The sequence below is a fragment of the Pezoporus wallicus genome, unplaced genomic scaffold (genome assembly GCF_028554395.1).
Source record: "Pezoporus wallicus isolate ANWC-B61680 ecotype Strahan unplaced genomic scaffold, APGP_CSIRO_Pwel_v1 scaffold_13239, whole genome shotgun sequence".
NCBI classification, from domain to species: Eukaryota; Metazoa; Chordata; class Aves; order Psittaciformes; family Psittacidae; genus Pezoporus; species Pezoporus wallicus.
The window spans coordinates 590,001-607,541 of NW_026642052.1; the positions used below are offsets into that span (position 1 = coordinate 590,001).

A 17,541-nucleotide genomic window follows, 5' to 3' on the forward strand; every position below is an offset into this window, starting at 1 on the left:
TTTTTTCTGTCATCACTAAAATCAAGCTGTGTACTTGTAATGAACTAACTGACTTTGCTTTAGTGAAATTTTGGGCTTCAGTAAAACAGGTCTGACGTTGTCCTGCCTGTTTATAAGAAAAAAATTCCTAAATGTTCTGAAATCATCTTGGAAAAAGGTGATATTACTGTCCACTTTATGAAGACTTCCACTGTCTTATGTTTTGTTACCACCAGACCAGTTGTTGGATGCCTCTGAAGCAGCCTGTTCCCTGACATCATAGTTAACATTAGTGACATGTTTTACTGTTTTGATTTCACCAGTTGAAATTATGGCCTTGACAAAGAAGTCTATGGATATTTCTTCATATTATATTTTGTTACACGTTAATATTGCTGCAGAAATTTTGGGGCCTTTGGAACTGCATGTTAATCTTCTTGAAATCGGCTAGCAGTTAATTTTCCGGTCTTTGAATTTCAGGTCTTCTTCTCATCAGCCTACCAACAGGAAAGCATTGAATCCATTGGGTGTTTTAAGCTTTTTAAGTATAAAATATGCACTGGCATCTTGTTAATACTTAACTTGTTCTGGATCATTTTGCTGCTTCTAACTGATGGCCATATGGAACATGGGAGTTAGCATTATGTCACAGGAAATTCTGTACAAGGGTACCAACAGGAATACTGATTTGTTCTAAAATATTTTCTATAAGGTTGACAGAGCTTTTGCTTTTCCTGTTTTGGCACTGTAAAATAATAATTGAAATGAGAAATCAAGTGAAATTGCCAAGCAGCAGCTTCTTGGTGTTGGAAACACAAACTGTTTTATTAAAACCTTGAATGAAGTGACTGAGAGAAGTAAAACTTCTTACTTTCCTGATGACAAAAGGAGTAGTAAACTAGAAACAAGTACAGATAATGCAGGATCTTCATACTTCTGAAATACCAAGTGTTAATAATACCTTGTGTTTTCATACTTGTTTGCATGTATTTTTGTATTAATTGAATGTCCTTTTTAGTTGTGAAGCAGAGGTCTTTCCAGTTGCATGCTTTTCTTCATTTATCTGGGAACCGGAATATTTTAGAAATCAATTTTGAGTCAGCTGTTATGAATTCTTTATCCCTGTAGGATGTCTAATTTCAACAGATAATACCTAGGTTTAAAGATGTAGTTTCTGTTCCCATTTTCTGTATGGAAAGATCTGGGAGGTATCCAGGGTGCAACAAAAGGGATGTGTTTGATTACTCCAGAGTTTCAGTTTATGCATAGAAAAGTATTTATATGCCCTCTTATGACCATGGTCTTGACTAGATGCAAAAGTTAAATGTTGTGCAGTGTTTTACAATAAGTTCTGCAGGAAGATGATATTCTGGTGCAGTATCAGTGACTAGTGGCTAGTGACAGAAACCTGTAAATGACTAGTCAGGTACAATAAACTTGTATAAATGTGACCTGTGCTTCTCTCCTCACTTTTCTTCATAAGCTGTTACCTGATCTGTAGAGTTTTACTATGGGACAGTGATAAAAAGCAAAGGACAATACCTGCTGTGGTACTTAAAGACTAAATTCTGATGAATGTGAAGAACCAACTAGGAACTGAAGCGTATGCCTTCAAGTACTTATATGCACAGCTTTATTTGCTGGACAGGGCTATAGCAGTCAACACTAGTTGCAGCATCTTGCCAGGTCCACCCACCCCCCTTTTCAAATACAGAGATGTGGTTAACTTTTCTCTGTTGTTCACATGACTGTATTCTGCTGTTTTCCTTTACAGATCCGAGAGCAAAACTTACAAGATATTAAAACTGCAGGCCCTCAGTCCCAGGTTCTTTCTGGGGTAGTTGTGGACAGAAGTCTTGTACAGGTGAGAGTATAAAATGCCTAAAACTATTAGCTTAAAGTTAATCCATGATGTCCTCTGCTTTCACCTAATATATCACTATGAAATTATTCTTTAATTGGCAGAGAGTTTCTGTTTTTAAGGTAAGTCTTAGAGGTAACACCATTGTCTTTGCGAGAGTGCTCAGGGTGAGAAATTTAAGAGGCTTCAGCCATGTAGCCCAAGCATGCCTGTGGAGGATGCTTCTTGGGTTTTTTTTTTGCTGAATGTAATGCATGAAATTCAGAAAGCTTATTTCTGTGGATTAGATTCTTGTTCAAACTTGTTGGGCTTTGTGACAACTTTCTGTTTGTTTTCCGAGTTTATGTATCTCGAAGTACTAAAAGTACTGGGCACAGCAGGCTCACTATGGGGCAGTAGTGTTGTGTGTTAAGTATGTTTTATCATGCTTCATAATATTTTGTTTGAAAAGCAGTTTGGAAAAAAAGCTATTATACATAAATGAAACTTAAAACCAATATATCTGGATATACAAGATACGAATTGTAGCTCAAAGTAAAGTAAGAATTAGAGCTATACACTTATACCATATGGCTGAATGACTTTAAAGCTCTATATATCTGAATGCTTTAACTGCTTCAGATAAGTATTTTCTGATATACTTTAAAAAGTCTGGCAAGTTTCATCATGACCATAGCATTATTCATGTTGCGTGTCATATTGTGTGCATGTCAATCCATTGTCACTTGCAATTTCATCTGCCAGTTACTGTTTCTTTGCATGTTTTTAGCAAGCATCATAATGGTTTTGGTTGATGTTTTAAAGCCTGGGCTCGGTTTGCTCTGTTTACTCAATTTACTGTTGCAGGATGCTCCCCTCTCAGACTGTACGGAATCTATTGAAGGGCTCGATCTCACAGAGCAGGCCTTTAGTCCCGCTAAATCTCTGTCTGTTAGAAAGGTACTGCCCTGTCATACTGCTCTAAATACTGTTGTTCACCCTTCATTTTACCTCTTCCTTACCCTGACCTTTCCCCTATTAGTTAATGATTTGGCTAGAAAAGAAACAAAAATAGTAGATGAATCTCCAGATTCTGTATATGCAACTATACCAGCAGGTACTTTAACTTGTTAAAGTATCTTTTAAGGATTTTGATCTTTTTCTTTCTCTGTGGAAGCTGGTAAGGAAACACTTAATGTTAAGGTACTGATTAGGTTTTACATATAGTGGGTTTCTTTGCTTGTGCTGTTAGTGTTGAATTACTCTAATCTGAGATCAATTTTGAGTTAATCTCAGCCTGATTACATCAGTGTCATTCCAAAGATACCACATGTTCAGAGCATGCCATGCTGACTGACAAACGCTGTCAGCTTTTGATCCTGCGTTGCTAGACATCTTGTTTCCTTAAAACTTTCTGTTGTTATCTACAGTATTGCTGAGGAATGCCCTGCACTTACAGAATTGTTTGGCTTTCAGACATGTAATCATGCTCGTGTTTATGTACTACACTTTAGAAACAGAATGAATTCAAGAGAGGTGTATATGGTTGGGGTGGGCAGTCCTTTGATGCCAACTAAACAGGAACAGTTTGCACATTGGAAACAAAGTGTCCTTAGCTGTCTTTCTCTCCCAGGTTTTGAAGGAGTTTCATAGAGGTCATCTAACATGGAAGCGCAGTGTGCAAATAAGCATCACTGTCTCTTCTGCTCCAGCATTTTATCTCAGAGATTTTTAAATCTTGGTTTAGGTCATGCCTAACATCTCATTATCAGAATAATTCAGATATCAGAACCAACCAGCCAAACACACACACCCCCAAACCACAAACAAAGCAACCCAACAAACCAAACAACAACAAAAGAACCCACCAGAGAAACGTCTTAGAAAGGTTATGCCAAAAGTCAGTTGTGTATTGTGGAACAAAATAAGTATAAGCGATCTCAGGATGCCCACATAAACCTCATGAGACTTTGAATGAAACTTAGAGGAGACCTGTACGTCAAGGGCTTAAGGGCTTTCAGGTACCAGATAATTCCAAGTTCTCAGCTGACAAATGCTTTGATGCTTAATTACAGTTAAAGTAAAAAGTTCCATCTGATTGCAGTAATGCTTAAAATGTATTGTTTTCAGTTAACGTAATGCACACTATTTGGGCTGAAAACAATTCTGTTTGTGTAAAGTATGCATGTAATGCTTTGAGTCTCCTGTGCCTATGGCTGCAGTAGTAAATATTCCATTTTGCCTTGTCACTTGCTTTGTCCATGTTCTGACAAATTCTGGTCATGTTGCAACACAGGCTCCTTGTGCACCATGTGATTTTATTTGTGTTACAGACTTGGTTAACCAAGCTTCTGCTGCAGTCTTGGCTGAATGAGAGGGGATGTTGGTTATTGTTACTAATGACTATTCTGCAATCTGATTAAAAGACAAAAAATCACGTGGATTTTCAAGAATTTAAAGTAAAAGGGGATTCACTCGTTTCATGTCTCTTCCTTTGGAATGGAAATTCTGTGGCTTTGTTCTTCATGAAGAGCCTCTCAATTCTGCCCCAGAGATGGCACTGTGTTTTAACGGCAACTTCTACATGAATAGTACTTTAAGAACCTTGGGGTTTTTGGACAAAGGCCCTGGATTAATGTCAGATTGTGATAAGAGTGTTTGTTATCTTTAGACAGCTATTATGAACCTAAGGTCTTAAAGAAAACTTGGCACATATAAGGTGCAAGTTTTGCTCATCTATACCTGAGAACAAGATAAAATGCTTGCGTGTTAAATGATGGTCAGGTCATAGCAGTTGTGAAGTTTTCCTCTGAAAGCAAGACTTGGTGGAGAAGTTGCAAAATGATGTGATAATCTGAAGTTTCCTGTAGGATATGTGAGGTCCAAGTTTAGTGTGAAAGTCTATTGTATATCATTATCTATGACTTTCTCAGGAGTGAAAATACATTCTGTTTGTGAATGTTATCTATCCATTATTTTTCACAGTGGAGAAAATACTGTTGATATTCAGGTGTTTACACATGCAGTCAAACTTCAGATAGGCAGCAAAATAGTACTAGAATCATCATCAAAATAAAGCTACTATGAGCATAATCTAGTTGAAATCACTAAAACATTAGTGTTTTGCATGTCATCCTGCGTTGAAACAGAGTGCCAGTCTTTTGTATGGGAATTTATCCCCTCTCTGCAGGCTCTGTAATACTGGAAGCATCTCCAGACCAGTTTTCTTACTTGATTTTTCTGAAGGTTCATAGGAATCTGAGAGGCATGGACAGGTTGATAGCTCTGCAGAGTCCTGTCTATTTTAATGTCACATTTAACAATCTAAAATATATCCTGTCTCTGTAGTCCTTTATACTCATTTTCCTCTGTCCATTCATTTTGTGTTATATATTTTTATTTGAGTTCTTAGAAGGCTGCTCCAGTGCCTATTGTGTGAAGTAGTGCATGTCTACTTCTTTGATTTGTATGTTTTAATCATGTTGCAGATCTTAGTAACATACTACTGTAGAATTTATTGTCCCCATAGAATCAGTCCCTGTACCCCTGCAGTTTTTGAGAGTGGCCTTTGAACTGCTTCCATATTATTGATACTGAGCAAAATTAAATGTCTTAATCTGGAAAGAGCTTTTAGCAGATCAAAAGTTTGCCTTTCTGGTCTCTTGTGTAATTTTTCTGCCTTTAAGGTCCAAAAAACACAAGTGCTTTTGCTTTGTAATATGTAATCCACTTACTGTTGTTGCCTCTGATCTTTTTCAGTAGTATTTCTCTTGGGTCAAAGATACTCAGCTAGTAAAAATACTGTTTGCATTGCCTGTGAGTGTGGTTTTTCTGTGTCTTTGGGTTTGCTTTGTTTTGTTTAATTTAGTAAATATAAGCTTGATGTGCTGCTTTTATTCTGAGTAGTTAACAAAGATACTTGTAAGGATGAGAATGTGTGATGCCAGTGCATTGGTCATCTTTTTGCAAACTCTGTGTCTTGCTCTTTGTTGTTATTAAATCAATAGGTATTGTGTAAAATCTCGTTTCAAGTGAGAATTGTTCTACCCAGTAGACAAGTTAGATTCTTAAACATCCCAGGGGTACCAGTGTGTACTGTGTGTCTTGTTCCTCTGTTGGCCTTCATAATCCTAGAAAAGTTTAGAAACTCCACCTGAGTTCAGTGCTTTACAAGACCCTCCACTTATGCTGTGTTTCAGTTAAAACTGCACGTGTAGTTTGAAGGGCAGGCAGAAATAAAGAGGGAAATAAGAGTTGCAGTGGGCACCAGTTGTCTGCTGTCATGAAAAGCTGGGACCTCTATATTTGGGGATGTTTACATTTCCTACAGAATAATTAGGATTTGTATGAAGGTTCTGGTGTCATCAACATAAAAAGGACATGGAACAAGTCCAGAGGAGGCCATGAGGATGATCAGGGGACTGGAGCACCTCCCGTATGAAGACAGGCTGAGGAAGTTGGGGCTGTTCAGCCTGGAGAAGAGAAGGCTGTGTGGAGACCTCATAGCAGCCTTCCAGTATCTGAAGGGGGCCTATAGGGATGCTGGGGAGGGACTCTTCATTAGGGACTGTAGTGATAGGACAAGGGGTAACAGGTTAAAACTTAAACAGGGGAAGTTTAGATTGGATATAAGGAGGAAATTCTTTCCTGTTAGGGTGGTGAGGCACTGGAATGGGTTGCCCAAGAAAATTGTGAATGCTCCATCCCTGGTGATGTTCAAGGTCAGGTTGGATGAGGCCTTGGGTGAGATGGCTTAGTGTGAGGTGTCCCTGCCCATGTCAGGGGGGTTGGAACTGGATGATCTTAAGGTCCTTTCCAACCCAGACTATTCTGGGATTCTATGATGGTTTTGTGATTTGTTTTTAATACTCTGTCCTGTAAGAAAAGCCATGACTATCAAATTGGTGCTTAATGGAAATAGTTAAGAGAAGGCTTTTCACTTTCTACTGACATTCTGCATCTGAGATGAGCTCCTCTTATTTAATGGATAAACAGAGGTCATGTGTAATTATTTAGAGACATTTCTCTCCTGCAGTTCCTTTGAGGATCTTACAGTGGAGGCTTGTTGTTGTGCTGTTTGTTCTTTAGTACTTCTGGCTGGTATTTGCTTCCTGGAGAGCAGCGTAGATTCTGACCACAAGCAGTTCTATCTGCCTGCATTGCTTTAGACCAGATTTCTGGAGATCTCTCCTGAGGAGCTTTCAGAAATATCTTAACTGCTCTTGTCCTTGTTCCATCTGGACATTTGGGTCTGTCGCCTTCGTGATGCTGACTTGTCCCTAACAGCTCTTGGCATCCAAAAGAGTGCTCTAATTTCACCCTCAGTTTTACAGTGACGATCTCATGCTTGTCCATTGAGTATGGTCATGGAATGGAATGTTTGTTTGTCTCTTTGTTCAGGTGTTGTTTTGAACTTTCTAATGCTTTCTTTTCAACGTCAATACAAATAACATTTGAGTAGGTAGGTGATGTGAGCTAATCAATTCCCTGTACTTACTTGGTAGTGGAATTCAAATACCTCTTTTCAACAATGAAGGCAACTCAGGCGTCACAGTGACATGAGGCACAGATCACACATCAGTCATTTCCAAACTGTAGAGTTCTGTATATCCAGTGAAAAATCGAAATGCTTAAACATTTGAACATCACTTGAAAGATACAGCAGTAATCCAGGCAAACATCTTTTGTATCTAAGACAAGGAAAAAACAATGTCTTAAGTCTTAGAGAGAAGAACTAAAAACCTTAGCGTTAGAAAATCTCTGATGCAGCTGCTTTGGTCCATTGCAACTTACTGTGTTTAGAATTGCTAATGTTTGTATAACTTTTTATCTGGCTTGTATGACAAATGTTATAGATGTAAATATCTAACTTGTATAAGATGGCAGTTAATGTTTGTTGCTTGAAAATTGCTTGTAATAAGCTATTAATCCTGGTGTATGCTGAACACATACAAGATGGCTTTTTACTATAACATCTGTTAGATGTTACGCAGTAGCTACTAGAAATGGCTTTTCCTTTGTTTTAAAAACTTAACCAACAAAAAAGCTCTCCTGAAACAAACAAAAAACCCAAACCAACCACAAAAATACCTGTAAGCTGACTCCTGTGAATACACAGGTATTTTGTGCCCAGACTGCCAGGTACTTGGGCCTGGTGTCCCATTTCTTTTGCGGGGAAAAAAGTCATACTACCGTGACTTGAGACATAATTCAGCTAGACTGTTGGACTACTGTTCGATATACTGCTTAATGGTTGATATTCCCTGGTGGAAACACTGATGTGTCTGTAAGAGTAATTAACAAGACCTGTTTTCTCCTTTATATTAACCTGCTGTCAACTATTGTATTTGTTATATAATCTGTAGTAGTTTTGATTTATTTTTATTTAAAATGTAGCATTTTTCAGTTTACCTTTTTGTTTTGGTTTTGGTTGCTTTGTAGCCTCTTGTACTTCTCAGGGTTCTGCAAGTTACTGCTCAATTGCAGATGTATCTTAATTGTCTTTTGTCAGGGAGAACTGGTGACTGCGTCAAAGGCAATAATTGAGAAGGAATATCAACCCAAAGTCATAGTGAGCACAACAGGACCAAATCCCTTCAATAAACTCACTGATCGAGAACTGGAAGAGTATCGCAAAGAAGTAGAAAGAAAGCAGAAGGGACCAGAAGGTTGGTTTCTCTGTGTGTGTTTTTTCTGCAATAGACTGAGTTTATTACTAATTGGAAGGTGGGTTACCTGCAAAGGCCATGGATTAAGTATTCAGCTTCAGTGTGTTACAGTTTTTCCAGTGTGACTTAAAAACGTGAAGGCACGTTGGAGATAGAATGTGCAATCTGAGTGTTAATGGAGTATTCTGTAAAGCGCATCAACCTTCTCTTAAAAATTATCCTAGTAGACAAACTGGGTGTTTAGGATGGCCAGGTAATGCAAAAAAAGCTTTTTAGGTACTGCAAAGCATTGCAGACTGTTCACTTTGTTTCCCTTGGCACTAGATATAGTCTGGGGTGAGACAGTAGTGTTGCTTTTTAGCAGCAAAACTGGAGTTTTCTACCTCATTGAAAATTGTGGATTTGAGAAATCTGTTGAAAGAGGAAGACTTTGTAAATTATTGTGTATTTATGGAGATGGTTGTTGCATCTGAAGTGGTTCTCCTGCTTTACTTCTCTATAATGTTAAGGGATGATACTTAGATGCTCATCTGTTGTTAGGTTTTGAATTTGAGCAATGCAGGAACCAGAACTGTCTTTTCTCTTTCAGTGTGTCCTCCTGGCTTCTGCCTTTTGATAAGATGATGTAGGAGCCATTGTAGATCATATGTGTTATGTTAATCCAGTATTGGCCTGTGTGGGGTGGGATATTCTGCTGTTATGCCTGTGTAGCTGGCATATTATTTATTCTCTCAGTAACATTGCTGCATCCTTCTTAGATAAGATACCAAAATGTGGAGAGACTCTGTCACTGAGACAGACCCCACCTGGGGAACAGAGCACATTGCTTAGAAATCAAACCATCAGTGAGCAAACTAGATCAGATAAAAGAATCTCTGTGTTTGAAAGGGAGATCAGAAGCCTTTCAAGGAACCAGATACAAAGACTTTACCGGATTGTGACATATCATCACTGTCTAAATCTTTAGATAACACTCAGTTTGCTGCTGCATGGGTTTCTTGTCAGACCACGCAGCAAGTCATCACACATCTTAACCAAGAAGAGCCAGATGGGCAGAAGTCCTCCCATAAGGAATTTCATACTGCAGTGATCAAAGCATTAAGGTCCAATCCTGTCCTTTTGGCTGAGGCCTCAGGTATTATTAATATGGTACAGTTGGGCTTGCAATCTAAGGAGCAACCTCTTTAGCTACGCCATTTGGAGATTCTATCAGTCGACTCTCATCTGTGGGGCTGATTTCACTTTTAATTGTGTACGTGAACTGTACAGAAAAATGTTTTAATACTGTTCCTGATACATGGTGTACTCTGTTAATGTTTAAACCTGGAAGTAAGGGGGACCTTCCTTACTAATTACAAACACATAAAACCACTGTGAAATCTGTTTTGAATCACTTAATTACTGCATGTTTCTCTGATTATCCATGCAATCTTCTCTTTTTTGGGGATGCAAATTTGTTTACTCAGAGTCTCAGCAATACAAAGTAAGCAAAAGAGCACTCTCTCGCATAGGTCTGAAAGCATTTTCCCCTCCCAGCCCCCGTTTGTTTATCTCTTCCTTGTGGCTTTTCCTCACCAGTTTTCTTTAGAACAGCATGATAAACCAATTCATAAACTATTACATTGTTTATGCCCTTTTGGAAAAACAAAAACCACCACAGAGCACAGCTGTGACTTGAACAGTTCTGTTAATATCAAACTATCACTTATTTTCCTTTTGCTTGCTTTGGTATTATTTCATATCCTGGCAGAATTTTGATTCAGGAAAATGTATTCAAATCTTGTGCACATGGAGCACAAGGAGACTTTTGTTTTCTCGCATGCTGAAAGATTTCCTCTGCCTTTCTACATCTGCAGAACCTTCAGAAGATGGCAGGCCACAGAAAGAGAGAAGTCCCCCTGATCCCACTTCAGCTCGCACTCCTCCCAGCACGCCGATTAAAATAGAGGAAGGTATGTTCTGCTCATGTGGGGGCCAGGGAAACCCAGTAACTGCATCACTAGTGACTGACGCATGAAAATATATGAACTAGTAGCTAATAAAGGTAAATTCTGTCTTGTACTTTATTTTTATACTACCTAAAATATACTCCACTAAACGGTGAGTGTACTGGGAGTTCTGTTTACAATAATAAAGAAGTGTGCATTAATATAAAGACAAATTTTCATCTCTTCAGAATTGCCTTGTCATCTCTTGGTGTTTCTCAACTGATTTACCCTTTTGTACATTTTCTGTGAGAAATGGTGGCTCTTAGAAAATGAATAGTGTCTGATGTGAGCCAGACACAAATCTGGATGCTTTGGTAAATCACCTTCGCTGATTGCACATTTCTTAAACATTATTGTACTTGGATTACACCTCAGTAAATAATTTTCCAACTCAATTTGACTCTAAATATCATTATTTGCTCACCTTATGTAGTAGTTTTAACTAAAATGAGAGCAGGGCTGGTAAAGTCCACAGTTTTCTCAAAAAAAGGATAAAATAACAATCTTGAAGAGGTGTAATCTAATTTTTGTCTTGTTTCCTTTACCTTGTGCATTGGACATATCACTTGTCTGTTAGTCTTCCATTCAGTACCTCATCTCATCCTGTTTTCGATAAGAATGGTTGCAACCATTCTTTTAATTTAACACAATGGCTGTGATGAATGCATAGATTCTCTACTTGTGCTTTTTTCTTCTTGTGGCTGCGTTACAAACAGGAGATGGATATGCTAAAGAGTACCTGTTACCATAGTAAGTATCATTCCATACTCTGACCTGCTTATGTGCTTTGCTTCACTCCTGCATCTTTGTTTACTAAGGGGTTGTTGGTTTTGCTTTTTTTTTCTTAAGCAGGCTCTTTCAGTTGAGACACAGATGTCTTGAGTTGTTGGCTTCCTGAAATTCTAGGTAGTTACAGATCTTATGTGAAAATGCACTCCCCCTTCGAGAGAGACTGGAAGTGACATTATGTGTTTCCATATCTGTGTGTCCAGTTCCTCAGCTTAAAAAGGAATAGTCTGAAGTTGTCTTTCAGATACAGCTGAAACAGATCTGGGAGTTTCTGCCCCAGCAGTTTGCTGCTGCCTGTACAACCTGGTATGGACCTGGTAGTGACATGGAAGAAAGTTCCTTATCTGTTCCAGTGCAAAAGTGTTACCACTGGCATTGACTGAAACTTACCCAGCAGACTTCTGCACAGAGTGGATATGGAACTACTCCAATGTTATATGGGTCAGCTGTAGACAAATCCAAATTCCAACAAAGGCATAGCAGCAAGAACATGGTGGCAGCAACTTCGACATCTGTTTCAGCTGGCTCTGCAGGGCTACCTCAGATTATACTTTGAAATAATAATTATGTTTAGCCCCCTCCATTTGTATGTCCTGTTATATCTGAAAGTCAGCGTGTTTGTTGTCGTTACAAAAGTCCAACTACAGCATAGACACCTGTGGTGTTACAAGTAAGGTTCTAAAACCTGAAGAGTCTTTCAATTTGAGAATCGTGCTCCACAAACTCTTGTAGTTGTGTAAGTTTTGCAGGACAAACATACAAAGCTCATTTTAGAGAGTAACTGGAAGTTCACGCCCATGATGACTTTGGTTGGCAGAAGTTCTGTTGAATGACAGTGGTCTCTGTATAGAGATGCTTCTCAACCTTTTTGCCTCATATTTTCCTCTATTTAAGCGGAGCTGAAGTCAGCAAGCTGTTCTGTGTTAACTCAGTTATGGCCTAGTTTGTATGTTTGTCCACATGTTTGTGTTGGAAAAAACATAAACCTTTATTCTTCATAAATAATGTGAATTGTAAACACTCACCAGTATTAATGTTACTTTTCAAACTCTTATGTCACAGTATATAGAAAGCAGGAGCATAGATCTAGGCATGAGTGTTCTAAAAAGCTTCAGAAGTTTTGAGGTACTGCTGAGTTCTTAAACCGTAAATAGGTCCTGCAGCAAGATGCATTCTTAAACCTTCCTAGTTCCATTACTGAAATCCATCAAAAAGAACTAAGATGTTTGCATACTGCATGCTGTCTTTACCAAATGTGGAATTTGTGAATCCACCCAGTTCTGGTAAAATACTGCCCTTAGTGAGCTGGGTAAACAGATGTTTGTTTGATTCCAGCATAATGCTAATCTGTTTAGGAAAGCTGATGGTAATTTGACAGACTGGGAAGGATAGCAGTCCTGGATTAATGAGTTATAAACCCGCTTACATTTATCCAAGGCTTAGGCCAACTGGCAAATGCCCGTAGCTTCCTGTTCTTTCATTTTAAGAATTTATAATCCCCTTTTTTTAGACTTTGTTTAAAACTTTCTTTTAAAGTTATTTTAAAAAGATACCATGAAACTGACTGGCAGTGTAACATGGTGCCTGCTCTGTAACAATTGGGCCAGCTAATGAATAGAGAAGACTATTTCAGTTGGAAGGGACCAGTAACAGTGATCTAGTCCAACTGCCTGACCATGACAGGGCTGAGCAAAAGGGCATTGTCCTAATGCCTCCTAAACTGACAGGCTTGGGGCATGGACCACCTCTCTAGGGAGCCTCCTCCAGGGTTTGACCACCTTCTCGGTAAAGACATGTTCCCTCAAGTCCAGTCTAAATTCCCCTGGCACAGGCATCTTGTCCCTGGATCATAGGGAGAAGACATCAGAAAGGCTTCAGTTAATTCCTGAAAAGTAAAATGAGATCCCAAAAGAGCAAATTGTAGGTGGTGCTTCTTACAGGTTTGTGCATCACAGACTCGGGTTAAACCAGAGTTCAGGGGGCAGCTTGCATTGGACATAATGGCTTTTTCTCTTCTTTCTCTAAGTCCTGCCTGCATTTTAACTTTTAAACTGCTAACTCGTGCATTCCGAGTGTTTGGCACTGAATACTAGTGTGTGCTGTTGATTTAACCTATTAGAAGCTCATAGTGCTCTAGGCAAGACATACTGGTTTTCTAGCAGGTATTCACAGAACAAAGCCCTCTAAAATATGTTAGAGGATTATCACTCCCATCTGGCAGAAATAAAAAGAACACTCATCATTTCCATAGGAAAAACGGGAAAGTATCAACTATTTTCTGTAAATTCTTATGAAAGCCTTCAGCCTTTTCAAATTAAAATGAACAAGATTTTAAAAGGGGGAAAAAGAAATAGTTGCCTTTTGTGCCTTACAATGAGCATGGCCTGGATTTTGTTCTGAATTCCTCCTTACGTAACATCAGTGGGGGTATATTTGACACAGCTGACGAGATCCTTCTTGGTTCCAGCGCAGTGACGAGCATTGCAGGGACCTCTAAAAACGGCAGGTTGTTAAACATGTTATGTACAAAGAGGAGTTGTAAACAGAACATCTCTAAAGCGTAGTGGTGAAGGAGGGAAATGTTACTGTTGAGGGAGCAGTGGTGAAGTTCACCTTTGGACATGAAGTTGGCACCAGGTTTTTGATGTTCCTTTTACAGGGGTGAATTTTGCTGTTAGACATCACATACATTAAGAACAAAAGCTGTTACTGCATAACCTGCTGAGCTCATTTAATTTGATAAACCCCATGGATTTAACTTGCAGGTATCCATAATATATACTCATACCTTGTGAAACAAGTGAAGCCTTTGTGATAGGAGATCATATTCTGAAGCAGTTAGATCTCATGGGACAAGGTTATAAAAATCCAAGCATTTTGATCACAAATTGGCAAGCCAGCCCTTTAGAAATCAGCGGATTTGTTTGTCTGCAAACCATCAATTAGTTTTATTCCACCAAAAGAAAAAAGACTTGAGATTTGGGATTTCATGATGAATTTCCTCAATGCCAGGAGAGCAGGTTCAGCTCCTGCTTACTGCCCTAAAACTTCCTGTACCATACACGTAAAACATGAAAGAGCTGAACAGTCGCTTTCTTGCTGGTTTACATCCACAGGATGGAATTTGGCTTTATCTGTTCTGTGGTCAGAAGCTTAAAGACAAAGAGAACATTTGAGTATCTTGTTTGTACCTCCGTGCGCAAAGCGAAATGAAACCAGACCTATTACAAAGGCTTTTCTGCAAAGTAAATCTTAGATTTTTTTTTTTTATAGAGCGCGTTCACCATCAACTCACTTCGCTTCTGTGCTCCAGGGGCACTCAGGTAAAACTAACTGTGTCGTTGTGTGTCCCTCCACCAGAGAGACAGCAGGACCAGACTTACAAAGATGACAGTGACGCTGCAACTTTCAAGCAAACCCTCCCAGATCTCACCCCTGATGAGCCTTCAGAAGCACTCAGCTTCCCTCCCTTAGGGAAGGAGGAAGGGAGGTGTGAGGAAGACGTGCCCAAAAGCCAAACGGAATCACCTGCAGTGGAAACCAAGGAACCCCAGCCTCAACCTGCTGAAGAGCCAGTGACACCAACCACGGAGGAGGGGCCGGCGGCTGATGCAGGTAGTGATGAATCTCCAGGGAAGTCTCCATCGAAAAAGAAAAAGAAGTTTCGCACTCCTTCCTTCCTGAAGAAGAGCAAAAAGAAGAGTGACTCCTAAAGGCCAAACACACTGCAGAAACACTGTCATTCCCACCTCCATTAACCACTAGAATGTACCAGATCGTACCGAGTGTTTTGTCGTACTTATGTAAATGAATGCAACAAGTAACCCAACCAGCCCCTCGAGTTATGGCTTGATTGTTTGAGGTTATAACCAGAAACTAATGGCCAAAAAGGTGCTAATCCTGTGTTTTCAGCAGCTACCGCAGATCTGATCCCGAATTTGGAGTCAAATGTGAATGACTTCCATGTGGAAGGCATCGAACCGCTATTTTTGATTTAAAGCCTGCGCTGCTTTCCGAAAGAATAAAGAGATGTTCACAATTACAAATAAACCACACATGGCTTATACCAAGGAGCGTTCTTCTCCCATGTTCTGTTCCAAGTCACAAGTAAGCTTCCTTTTAAATGCTGACTTCTTGAGCGGATGCTATTGCAGTGACGCTCTCGAGGGGAGGTGTTCTTGAACTGACACGTGAGTACATGCTCACAAACCCTGTTTTAGTCAAGCTTTGAGGCTAATCCATTCCTTCCTCTCTCTCCCCTCTCACCATTGTAACAAAACAAAGGTGTTTTTCCGTTTATTTTCTGACTGGCTCGTGAAGTCATCTTTGCTGTCCAGGACTGAAGTGACCATGGTGTGTTCTGCTCACAGTTGTGCATTAAGAGCCCAATCCTACTTCCTAGCAAACGCAGCTTAAGGGAAACATGACTTTGAGTCTTGCCTCCCTATGGATTGCTCACATGGTGATTAGGCTGTTAGAACAGTGTCCTGGGTTAAAAGTAACTGTACTGCAAGTGTCTGGGAGGTTTCACAGTGGTGATGTGAAGCCTGGGCTGCTGGTTTGGGCCTTAGCAGAGGGTTTGGGTGCAGGGCTGCTGCACGTAAACCCTGCTTGCAGCCTTTTGTGTGTGTTCTTCCCATGATAACAATGTAAATGCGTTACACCGAATAGGTAACCTTGTTTTATATGAATTATTTTCACTTACAAAAACTGGTGTTTCTTTAATATTTTATTTTTGTTGCCAGCAGTGAAGTACAGAAACCCCAAGTAACCTTAAAAGGTGTATTTTCACAGTTTGCTATAAATGTTTGTTTAATATGTAGCATGGTAAAGAAAATCACTTTTTGCCACTGAATTCACTATTTCCCAGTCACTGCCATGCTTCTGTCTGTCACCCGTCCTAACAGTAGTGCCAGGTGGGATAGGGAGGGCTGGAACCCGTTCGGTTCCTCATGTCAGTGTTTCTGGTTCAGCAGCAGCAAACGCTGAGAGCCCTGCGAGGAGAGGGCAACACGCTGACTCACGGCAAGCGGCTGTTGAAAATGGGATGTGGCTCTCACCTCTTAGAACAATAGCAAACGTTGCAGTTGGTAAAATAGCAGCAAACTAATGCCTTACGCTGCTGCGGCAGAGCAGGGGCACAGCTCAGGCTGGGAGATGGAAGGGGAAATGGGAGCTTTGGGTGTGGAAAAGAGACTTGGAAGTGGGGTCGGTGCCAAAGTAAGGCCGGTGACTGCCCAGGGCCGCAGCGGCTTCACGTGTGCTTGAACCTTGTGTCCCTTCTGCCCACTCTAAGAGTGCAGCGCTCACTTTGCTGAATCGTGTTCTAGCGCAGGGTCCTAATTCAGTGACTAATTGCTGTATGTTTCAGTTCTTTAATGGTGTCCCTCCATTTCTCTCGACCATGTATGCAATGACTCTTTAATTTCTAATTTTGTAGTTTGTTCTTTTAATTCTTTGTATTACAGTATGAAATGTAGTCATGTATGCTATGGTTACACACTTCGGGGTAGAATAAAGTCCTGTATTTTTCTTTCTCTTGTATCATTAAGTTCTACTCACAAATAAAAGTCCTAAAACCTTCATGCTCTGCTTTCAAACCTTTATGCAGTTTTATTCTACAGCTGTAGCCTGTCGGGTTTAATTTGTCCCTTTTTCTTTCAGTGGTTAATGTGTCGATTAATGGTTGCTTTAATGTATTCCCAGTGGGTGCAGGGCTCATCCTGGGGCAGCACCCAGGTGGCCCCACTGGAGGGAGGGTACCCCAGGAGGTATTGGGCACTGCAGGGAGTTCTGGTCCCCACAGGGCTTTGCCAGGGTGAGGTGGCTGTCATGTCTTCACTGTGATTCACTGAGCAGAGCAGTGTCTGATGGAAGAGTTTATTTATAATGCAAAAGGAACACTGCTGGGTCAGCAGAAACCATCACAGAATCAGAAATATAAAACATCTCTCAATTTAATTGTGTATTAAAAACAGTCTCTGTCTGGCTGGGGGAGCCTGCAGCTGCTGTTTGGGTTTGACTGTCATGTTTTAAGGCAGGTGGTCAAGCTGTTACCAGGCCCCCTGCACCTTAGGGTGCCAACTGCAGCAGTACCTGGTGTGAGCCCCCTGGGGGGCTGTTCTCTGGTAGCCAGGCACAGATCAGTCAGTCCATGGCAGTGGAGGCTGAGGACTGGGACAGGAGCAGAGCCGAGCACAGTGGGCGCTGCAACTTCACCCATGCTTGGCAGAGTTGTGGTAGCAGGGGCCGTGCTGCTGCTGTGACAGCCCTGCTT

The 17,541-nt window shown here is 40.3% G+C and overlaps 1 protein-coding gene across 18 annotated transcripts in view; it reads left to right on the top strand.

Annotated features, from left to right (window-relative positions):
- The window catches only part of ADD1 (adducin 1), a 59,206-nt gene extending 42,357 nt beyond the window's left edge, over positions 1 to 16,849 (top strand). For 4 of the 18 annotated variants that reach the window (XM_057426767.1, XM_057426768.1, XM_057426765.1 and 1 more), the window contains exons 12-18: positions 1,754 to 1,843; positions 1,945 to 1,962; positions 2,687 to 2,779; positions 8,331 to 8,487; positions 9,455 to 9,622; positions 10,344 to 10,439; positions 14,625 to 16,849. In XM_057426767.1, the coding sequence (XP_057282750.1) occupies positions 1,754 to 1,843; positions 1,945 to 1,962; positions 2,687 to 2,779; positions 8,331 to 8,487; positions 9,455 to 9,622; positions 10,344 to 10,439; positions 14,625 to 14,977 (975 nt within the window). In that variant the 3' untranslated portion in view covers positions 14,978 to 16,849. Of the gene's footprint in view, positions 1 to 1,753; positions 1,844 to 1,944; positions 1,963 to 2,686; positions 2,780 to 8,330; positions 8,488 to 9,454; positions 9,623 to 10,343; positions 10,440 to 11,191; positions 11,227 to 14,624 lie in introns of those variants that run through there. The other 14 variants (XM_057426780.1, XM_057426782.1, XM_057426771.1 and 11 more) reach the window with 9 other exon arrangements.
- The last annotated feature ends 692 nt before the right edge of the window (positions 16,850 to 17,541 follow it).